This window comes from Centroberyx affinis, unplaced genomic scaffold (assembly GCF_046629955.1).
Source record: "Centroberyx affinis isolate AG114_WGS23_722 - 3 ecotype Tasmania unplaced genomic scaffold, CSIRO-AGI_Caff_v1 ptg004008l_1, whole genome shotgun sequence".
Classification (NCBI taxonomy): Eukaryota; Metazoa; Chordata; class Actinopteri; order Beryciformes; family Berycidae; genus Centroberyx; species Centroberyx affinis.
In genome coordinates, this window is record NW_027281817.1 from 84,884 (window position 1) to 95,495 (window position 10,612).

Sequence of the window (10,612 nt, forward strand, 5' to 3'; positions counted from 1 at the left end):
TTGAGACGGCAACATTCAAGCAGTGCTGTCTGTCGCCTCAAAGTGAAATTCTTCCTGCCAATAGCCTTCTATATGACCGCGAGCCAAGCAGATAGCAAGACGACTTGCAATGAAGTCTGACAGGTGCCCCGGCATTCCTTCAAACTCTACTGTAGCAAAGGGAAGTTAACTCTTACATTCCTGCAGTGCTGTCCCTGAGTATAAACAGAACAATATGGGATAGCAGAGGGCCTGCTCTGACCCACCAAGTGATATGCATTACAGGGCAAAGACACAGTTGCAAAGTTTCAGTTGAACTGGTTTTGATCTGGTTTTCCTGACTGGTATGAGCTTGTCTGGCTCAAGGTGGGGTTCTCCCTCGTGAGGAAATGGCAGTGAACTTTGACATAGAAAATGTGTTGGCTCTATGAAAAGAAAAAAAAAGTTGCTATGGTTTAGACCAGTGGTTCTGAACGTTTGGTCCAGGGACCACCAGGGGTCCATGAGGGGGTGCCAGGGGGTCCTCAGCAAATTGATTACCATTATTTCATTCAACACAATTAGAATGTAGAAGAATGACTGTTTTGGTCATAGTTTCACTGTTATCTCTCTGCCTACAATACAGATAGTCAAGGAAATCTGGACAAAATCATATCTAACAATAAAAATATTCTCAGCTTTGGGTCCGCAAGAAAAAATATAATCAAATGTGGGTCCGTGGCCCTAATGTGGACTAAATTAGGGGTCCTTGATATTAAAAAGGTTGAGAATCACTGGTTTAGACCTCCACAAAATACAAACATTGGTCAAATCAAGAATTAATTAATTGTTTTAATAAACTGAACAAAAATGTCAACATTTGTTATGTGAGCAAACTATTTTATTTGCTTTCAGCTCACAGTTACAGGTCTGTCACAAGTACACACGTGAATCATTCCCAACTGAAACGGCTCACTTATATGAAAAAGTTTTATTTTTGATTTATATGGAGATAAATATGAGGTACATTTTGGCATTGTACATTTTAAGGAGCCAACAAGATCCTTATGTACCACAGTCATATCAGTATTACACCATTGGATCATAGCCCCAGTAGAATGAAGACTCTATTGACCAATATAGAATTGACGAGGCCAACACATGTATATGTGACAAACTTGTACGGTACTTCAATCTCTCTCCTCCTTCTGGCATTTCTGTCACTTTGTGGCACTCCGTACCAAAAATACAACGCCTGCAGACTCACCGTCTTCACTATTTGTCGAGTTCCCACTAATGCCACAGCGCCCACCAAGCAGCGGGCGGTGCCTATCGCCAGGGCATTTGCCGTCAGTGTGGGTAGGGGTACGGGTAAAACCCCTCGAGGCTCAAAAGTCTGCCCGAGCTGCTCGTTCACCCAGTATCCCACGGAGGACCCGGCTCCCGCTCCTAGGATGGTGGTCGTGTCCCCCCGTGTGGTGCTGTAATGGCCCAGCTCGGGGTATGTGTAGCTGAGGAGGAGGGGCAGTACCAGCGCCACGGCGGGGGAGATGGGGCTGGTGAGCTGGAAGCGGTCGAAGGTTTCCCAGTATGGGTAGGTGAGGAGCATCAGGATGGCTGAGAACAGAGCGCCACAGATCACATCCTAAAGGCAGAAGAGAGGAGACAATGGCAAGAATGAACTAGTAATGTGGTATTACTGGTACAGTAATGCATACATTAACTCCTGAATACATTACTATTTGTATATTCAGAAAATGTGTCTCCTACAAAGAGCCAGTAATGAGTTGTCACTTCTTTTTCTTTAAAACTTGCAGCCAACACTATTGGCTAAATTCATACTCATAAAGTACTATTCAGTGGTGAGGTTACCACTGATAAATGTGTAATTAAGGATTACTGAGCCTGTAATAACTCTTAATGCGACTAAACACGATGTCATCAATAAAATGCATTATTTTAAATGAAAGACTCTACATAAAGAGCATGTTGAATTAGACTACTGGACTCCTGGTCCAGAGCCTCAGCCAGACAGTCTAACCAGACGCAGATATGAATTATGAATCCTGCATTGGGTTTGAATGTTGCATACTGTAGCGTGTGTGTGTGTGTGTGTGTGTGTAGAGACTAGCTCACCAGAACTGAGTGCATGCCAGTGTACAGACGGCTCAGACACACCAGAGAGGACAGCACTACTGCAATCAGCAGACCCACCTCAAACTGGAACTGAGACACACACACACACACACACACACACACTTATCATGAACAATCACCGAAACTAATATTCAGAAACCATTTGACCAGACAAAACAGCACTCCTTGATAAAGTGATAAAAGATCAAATCTGTGAAAGTAGTTGTGTGCAATGTGTCATGGCACCATCCTAAAATTCCTAACATTCCTCCAAGCAGACACAAAAACAGTTGTCATCCTCCACTTCTTTTACCTTCCTTTCCCCCCCTCAGCTTATCCTCCTCTTTTTCTTGTTAGTTTGTAATCAAATCGTCCATTCGTCAATCCTCTTAACGAAGACGTATAAATCTTCCCTCTGCCAGCCGTCCATTCTACCAGGTTGACGTAGGGCCTATCATCAAGTCACTACTCCTTTATTCCTCTACTGTCCACTCCGTCTTCTCTTCCCTCCCCTCCCTCCCTCCCTGCTTTACCTATGGCGGCAGGTTTTTGTTTCCCCCCCTCCATTTCAATAACAGTGAGAAGAGAGGCCTTGTGTATTCATTCACCTCCTCCACCCTCCCCCTCCCTCCTCTTCTCGCTCCTTTTCCTGTGTCTTTTCCTGTCTTTTGCAGCTGGAAGCCTATTCACTGGCAGTTCATGAAGAGGTTTTTTTTTGAATGGGCACAAAGGATGCCAGGGACAGGAGGGGGTCACTCTGTGATTGACTGTCGTGACCTCCGACCTGCTCCGGGAACCAGGAAAGTCGCCCCGGGGCCTCGTGGCTATTCAGGACCTCTGCAACAGCCCACTACTCATCTATAGCTATGCGTGCCCTTTCAAGGGAATCCTTGAGGAATTTATGCCGCAGTTAAGTGCTCTACTGTATGTGGGTCTCTCGAGTTGAGTTGATTTCTCTGACCTTGAGAGCAGTATTGCGAGAAAATGTGATGGCAGAGTAGCCAAAAGGATGTGACTGCAAAGCAAAATCAGCCTGAGAGCTGTATGGACTGTAAACTACCGAGTGAAAGATACAGCGCTTTCTAAATTGACCTATAAGCCACTCGGCACGTCAAGTGACTGAACACAGAGCTTGACTGAGCCACTGACTGAGACTTTTATTGATTCGGCGGCTGAGTGAGAGAGATAAAATGGAGAGAAAAATTGAGGGAAGGAGGGAGGTGGAGATGTAGATTGACAGTCATTGACTCAGTTGAGTCCATCAGAAGACCAAACAGCAGCTGGGTGGGTGTGGCTGATGGTGACTGATGGTGACTGCCGGCTCCGCCCCTCCCTGCCCATTGTCCAACAGCTCAGTCAGGACTGGGTGATGGACAGGAGGGCCACACCCCTCATCCCACGCAGCTATACCAGTAAACAAACTCCCTCCACAGGCTCCCAGTGCCACAGTACCTCCAATTCTTTGCAAGTTCATCACTGCAACACTTAAACTCTTTTATTGGAGGGTAGCTGTTCATTTTGTTGTTTTGCTTAGTCCTTCCCAGTTTAACTTTGACTATTGCCTCACTCTAAAGGAACAGTGTCCATTGGCATTACTTCTGAGACACCAAACCAGCGTTACAACTATGGCTCAACGTCTACTTAGCCGCAGAAACAAAAGCCTCTGCCTCATAGCCCTCATAGGAAGGCAGGCAGGAGTACATAATTTACCAATTACTTTCAATTTCAACTTAAAAAATAAGTTGATGCCAGTAAAGTTTACTTTCTCTGGATGGAAGTATACCCACTAGTTTGATTTCATCAAGCAAAAGGATGACAAGAACATTGAACATCGATGCCATTTTGTTCCCCTGATCATTCAGCAACGTGTGCGGTGCCAGTGGAGACGCCAGCGGTGACACCCACCTGTATCCTGGAGGTGGCGCTGAGCAGGAGGGTGAAGGAGATGCCGGTGGCGGCCATGGCGTGGGTGGAGGGCAGGCCGTATTCGGCGTCGACGCGCGTCTCCAGCTTGACCACCGGGGGCGATAGAGGGCGAGGCAGCTTCAGCACATCCTTCATCACCTGGCCGACATACATCACCAACTGAGGGAGAGGAGAGGAGAGGAGAGGGGAGGAGAGGAGAGGAGAGGAGAGATCTGAATGTTAGAAGTAGAGTTAGACCAAATATCTGTTTGCTGATATATCGGGCTGATCAGATTCCACACAATTATGCATGGATATGTATTATTGTTATTATTAGTTTCAAGGGAGAGTTCTAGTGTCTCGTGGTCTAAATGCTGAAGCTTTTCCACCCTGCCAAGAATACAATTCTGGGGAAACACAAACTGAATACTTCAAAATAAAAGATACTGAATACTGGCCATTTTTAAGATTTTTTTTGTGGTGTTGTATAGAAACATTCTGGTCACTTTTCGGTGCTACATTGAACCCTTTTATGTTGGATCTTTATATAGTACTAAAAATTTAAATAGAAGATCCTGTTTCAAATACCAAGTGGGGTACAGGTACAGCTTTTTTGTGCCATCTAGTACGTTGTTTTAAAGGTAAATATTCTGATCTGAAATATATTCTATATTCTGAAGTAAAAATAGACATTCTCAGTTAAGAAACTATCCTAGTTTGATATTGTTTTCTTTTCTCGCAGTATTGTAGGCTTAACATATCAAAATCAGCACCATAACATCACTACAACTGAATAACAAAAGGACAACAGAAGAGCATTGCTAACATTTGATTCTCCATTCTGCTGGCCACAAAAGCAGAAAATGGAGATGGAGGAAGATGATATAAAGGAATGAGCAGAGGAAGTGGAGTCCTGATTAGCCTATGCTGTAATAACACTAACCACACACTTTCATAAATAAGTAATCACAATCTCCACAAAAAGAAGAAAAAAAACCTGCGCGGGAGTGGAGACCCGCCCTGATAAAAACTGCAGATACTGCAGTCGTACAGTAACAAAATCTATTGTAGGAAACTAGGAATCGAATTAGGCATGGTTTGCTGACACAGCGTCTTCAGCTGGTGGGGAGACAGAGGGCTTACGCTCTTGACACAATGACACACTCAGTGCAAGGTGTGTGTGTGTGTGTGTGTGTGTATGGGGAGAGTGTATGGGTGTGTGTCCTGCCAAATGTGCTGCCTATTCTCTTTCATGAGATCCCCAGTGGCACTCAGAGGGGCAGGCTGCTCCAGCTAGAGGTTTATTTAAGGCTCTGCCTTGTATATTTAATGAATGGCTGTCTTAGCAAGGAGCAGAGCGGGAGAGCAGAGGGGGAGAGAGAGACTAATGTGTGTGTTTAAGCGAGAGAATAGAGAGGTTGTTATTACCATTTCTACTGACACTGTAATTAGAAAATGCTTGTTACCATGGCAAATGAGATATAAAAGTAGGTCTACTGACCCGGTGTTCACGCAGCAACTTAAACCAGTTGAGACAGAGAGAGAGACACAGAGAGAGAGAGAAACAGAGAGAGAGTACAATTTAAACCAGTAGAGAGAGAGAGAGAGAGAGAGAGAGAGAGAGAGAGAGAATAATTTAAACCAGTAGAGAGAGAGAGACAGACAGAGAGACAGACAGACAGCAACCTAAACCGCATTAGAGAGATAACAACCTAAACCAGTAAGCAGAGAGAGAAAGAAAGACAGAGAGAACATTTTAAACCAGTATAGAGAGAGATAGAGAGAGACAGACAGACAGCAACCTAAACCAGTAGAGAGAGAGAAGGAAAGAGATAGACAGATAGATAGATAGATAGATAGATAGATAGATAGATAGAGAGAGAGAGAGAGAGAGAGAGAGAGAGAGAGAGAGAGAGAGAGAGAGAGAGAGAGAGAGAGAGGAGAGAGAGAGAGATAACGAGCTAGCTCAGTACAGTAGATAGACAGTAGATAGAAAGACAGAGAGAGGAGGGCGGAAGGGACAAAGGCAGAATATCTCTCATTACTACAATAAGTGACTTGTTCTTTCCACAAATGTCCATCTGTCCTTGCCTCTAGTCATGGCTGAATGATAAATTCACTATTCTAACATTTGCATGTACCCACACTGTACCCACACACACAATACTTGGTACCATGTACTGCACCGTACACAGAGGAGAGACAGTGGCACAACCATTTAGCACTTGTGAGTCCGTCCATTCACTATGACAGTGTATTCATACAAGAAATACTGTGTTTACATCATCTAGATTCACTTCTTTGCCAACACACTGTTGCGGCTGCCCACTACTTCCAAGTGCTTGCATAATATGATACCCCCGCCCCGTCCCCTCCATAACCAAAAACACCAGGTCCAACTGTTCCCAGTAAAGCCATCACCCCAGCCTCTCATTGCCGTCTTTGTATGGGTCACATCAAAGGACTGACCCAGGGACAGCCTGGTCACATGAGGAGAAGAGTTAAAGATAGGTCAGATCACACACACACACACACACACACACACAGATAGCCACGCTAGATTGTGTATGTGTGTGTGTGTGTGTGTGTGTGTTTTCTCGTGAATAAGCGTATTGATCGAGCCCAGTGTGGCTTTGGACTTTGATCTGTCAACATGCGGGTAGGAGTGAGTGAGTGTGTGGGATTGGACTGTGTATGTGTGTGTGTAGGGAAGAGGGGCTATTCCACAAGTCAGTGTTTGTATGAAGAACACACACAGATGTTTGTTTTATTCCAGAGTGATATGATCAGTAGCTGGTTTGGCCACGAGTTTATAGTTTTACAGTGCATGACAGCTCAGGTAGGATAACCAGGGTTGGAGAGGCTACTTTCAAAGTTTTACAAGCCACCAGTTACTACACTTTGGAAGAAGTTGAACTATGGTAAAGCTATACTTAGGAGACATATAGTTTTGTTAAAATCAAAGAGTAAAAGGTTGAATCAAGACATAAGAGGCAGTGATTTAAAAAGAAATTAAACAAATAAAAAGGATGTAAAAATGCTATTCCTTTTTTTGGCAGTTTCAGAAGTTAACTATGCCTCCAAAATTCCCACTCACAGCAAATAATAGAGTTTGGTCTAGTTGTACTGGGAGTCATACTGCTGCCCCTTCCCTTGAACTAAGAAGTGTTTGCTGCAAATATATAACATTTACCTCCATAATATCACTGTGGAGTGGGACTGCGGAGCCAGTGTGCCATATCCCCACAGCATGGCTCCTGCAATTTACTGAGAAGGCTTTAATGGGCCAGCAGTCGTCCTTCTGGGTCCAGTTTGAAGTTGCACTTAGCCTTTGCTGACCTGCTCATGGACTTGCAATCCTCTGGTGTTCTTTTTAAGATACATTTGTGTTGTTTTATTTTATGTTGTAATATTACTGTTCCATAGCCTTGTACAGTCTCTGTTCTGCTGAGCAGGCCACAATGGCACCAGTAATACAAGTCTTCCCTTGATTATAGCTGATAATTTGTTAATGATTTTCTGTTCCTTTGTTTTCAAGCTGCAATGAGCACACTATCTTTCTACACATTCTTCAGTAATCTCTATCTTAGTGTATGCCCTATCTGCCATTATGCAAAGTACAACTTTTTGATATTGCTGACAGCTCATTCAATTTATGATTTGCATAATAAGCAACATTAATACCGTATAACACATTAATGTAATTCATGACCATATGGTTAATGACAGTCATTGTTTTCTAAGTCAACCAAAGTCACCCTGTAAGTATGCCAACAGAGGGTAGTCGAGGACACTAGTGTGCATATGCACGCGCAAATTTGTGTGTGTGTGTGTGAGTGTGTATACATACAAACAGATGCTTAGATTGTGTGTTTATGTGCATTTATGTGTGCCTACAATGTGTATGTTCATGGTCTTATTCTGCATGTTTACACTTCAATTGTCGGCATGAGTTTGGCTATTTTGTGTTTGTGTGCATGCGTGTGAGTGTGTGTGTATGTGTATGTGTGTGTGCGTGCAGTCTGTGAACCTTAGATAACTCCACCAGCACAATGGCAGGGTGCTGTTAGATGTCCGGTGTGACGCGCCCCGAGGGCTGACAGACCAAATGGTGGGTCCAGAGAGAGAAAGCTCGGAGCAGTGATGAGGCCAATAAAACACTGCTGGTAGACTAGGGGGAGGAGAACACAGAGGAAAACTGGTAATGTCTAACTAGAGGGAGGGGAATGAGTGCGTTTTGTTGGCAAGAGTGTGTGTGTGTGTGTATGCGTGCGTGTGTGTGTGTGTTTATGTGTGGTTGAAAGGAGCAGTGTTTGAGTTCACAAGGGTCTGGTGCAGTCAGGACTCCAGAAGAATGGCATCTCCTCCCCTGGGGGCCCAAACAAGGGGTTCAGACACAGGGCACCCACCATGCGCTCGGGGCGAGGACACAAAGGGCACACAAACACACTGCCCATCACACACTCTGTGGGAATGAGAGTGTATGGCTGTCTGTGTGTCTGTGTGCGTGTCTCTTGACACGTCAAACGCACTCCTTCTGGGAATGTATTTGACATGTTTTTCGGGGTGTCATCATAATACACTGCATTTTGTTCGAATAAACATCTTAGGGAGAGATTCTGTCTTTTTCCATTGATGTGTCCTCATGTGTGGCCTCTGGCCCTGTCAGGGGCCCCGGCCTGCCTGGCCCTACTGGCCCCAGGCCTGGGGACATGGACATGGTGGTGTCAGAGACAGGTCACCCAGGGGACGGAGGGGAGAGGGGAGAAGGATGAAAGGAGGTTGAAAGGTGAAGAGAGGGAGAAGGAACGGGCAGAGAGAAGAGAGGTGGCATTGTGAAACAGATGGACATGAGACTGACGGCCAGCGTGCGAGCTCACTGAGGTGGTCAGACTGGCAGGCCGACAGATAGGCATGCAGATACTCAAGCCTCTCCCTCCGACACGCCTGGACACACACATACACACGCACTGCCTGTGACTTACGGTCCAGATGTTGACGAGGCGGCGGCAGAGGAAGGGGTCCAGGTTCCAGTGGATGCAGGGCAAACAGGTGATGTAGAAGAATTCATGCCCCAGACCTGCTGAGAGCAGGAACAGGAAGTAGAGCGGCCAGTTCCTCACCTCGTACTGAGGCCTGCCACGGCCCTGCAAGGGAACAAACACCTGTGACCACAAGATATTAAGGGGCCAGGTGCATAAAGATGGCGACCTCCTGACATGATGTCATTTGGTCCTCCAGGCTCATCCCACAGTCCAGTGCATACACTCCGTTTGCTACGCCCCTTTCCTGTATGCAGTGTGGGAGGGGTATGACAAAAGTAATGACATCAAGCCAGGATCTCAGCATCTTTTTGCAGCTGTTTCATACAGTTAGTGTTTTATAGACTTGTGGTAAACATAGAGGTGACCCTGCCATACAAAATCTATTTCGACTTTCTTTTTAGGACTAAAGCCATCTTGTTCAATCTCAAGAGCCTGCGTCAAGTTATCTCCTTATGCTGAGATCATTGCTAAATAAACAGCTTTCAATGATCACAGTAAGATACTGTATTTGCATATAGAGCCACCTTAAAACGAGCTGCTTTGCTTCTGTCAGTTTGACCTCAGGCAAAACACTTCTGACTTGCAGTTTGTTTCTAATATAGGCATATACTGCAGCTAATAGACAGACAAAGGCAGTAGGCTATTTGGATTGATAATCTTAAGAAGCATTTAAAGAAATTAAAGATGATATCCTCTGATTAAAAACGCCAAATTGCAGGGGAATAATACAATAATTTGTTTTATGCCAGAAAGCAACTTTGGTCAGACAGTTGAAGTCACTGTCACTTTGTTAATAAATTAAGGGTGTTGACCGAGATTGACCAGAATGTAAACACCCCAAACAATTTGTAATCTCGCAGACAATCTGAAGGCCGAGACAGACAGCTAGACAAACGAGAAAAGCCAGTCAGTGTGATTTGCATACACTTAAAATACATCCAAATGTCCATCTTAATGTTAAAGTTATTTATAGTATTCTGTCCTGAAATCTTATTTTTCTAACCTGTTTCACTTGTTTTCTATACATTTTGATTTTTTCTTTTTTAATTTTTCAAGAATCAAGTGACAGTGTTTTGAAATAAGGCGATTCATCAAAGTTGATTTGCGTGGGAAACAAATGCAAATAAATGGTAATATCTCACCCCATTGGACGATTGTTTTTTCTCTTATTTTAAGAAAAATGTAATTTTAAAACTCAATACAACATTAAATGACTTGCTGAGACGAGCATTTTTTGCAGTGAACGACTTACACCAACGGCACCTCCATTTTCCTCATATTTAACGTTACAATTTGAATGCTTGTCTTGGTGGTCGCGTCTGTCCTTCAGCTGTCCACGTGGTTTGTCAGCGTGGGTTTGGGTTCCCGTCGAGACGCGCGTCTTCAATCCGCTGTGATGCGCGGCCTCGATGAGGAAGAGTCCGCATCTTCTCTGGAACCGGGCCACAAGCTCCGGATCATGGAGGTAAACCAAGAGCTCTAGCATGTCAAGTTAACTTGAAGGAGTGCAGGAGCGGGTTGAGGCAGACTTGAAAATAGTGGAGGGCGCATCCCAGGCGCAGGGTGGA

At 44.6% G+C, this 10,612-nt stretch overlaps 1 protein-coding gene across 4 annotated transcripts; it reads right to left on the reverse strand.

Annotated features, from left to right (window-relative positions):
* Nucleotides 1-811: 811 nt before the first annotated feature.
* On the reverse strand, nucleotides 812-10,612 carry sgpp2 (sphingosine-1-phosphate phosphatase 2). 4 transcript variants are annotated; one of them, XM_071542077.1, is made up of 5 exons: nucleotides 10,420-10,612; nucleotides 8,985-9,122; nucleotides 4,000-4,179; nucleotides 2,095-2,184; nucleotides 812-1,603 (listed from the first exon to the last, which is right to left on the reverse strand). In XM_071542077.1, the coding sequence occupies exons 1-5, from the start codon at nucleotides 10,528-10,530 to the stop codon at nucleotides 1,061-1,063; spliced, it is 1,062 nt and encodes a 353-aa protein (XP_071398178.1). In that variant the 5' UTR covers nucleotides 10,531-10,612; the 3' UTR covers nucleotides 812-1,060. The 4 variants fall into 4 exon arrangements, with proteins under 4 accessions (XP_071398178.1, XP_071398176.1, XP_071398175.1 ...); XM_071542075.1 differs by having other exon boundaries at nucleotides 8,985-9,146; nucleotides 10,303-10,612; XM_071542074.1 differs by having other exon boundaries at nucleotides 8,985-9,146; nucleotides 10,297-10,612.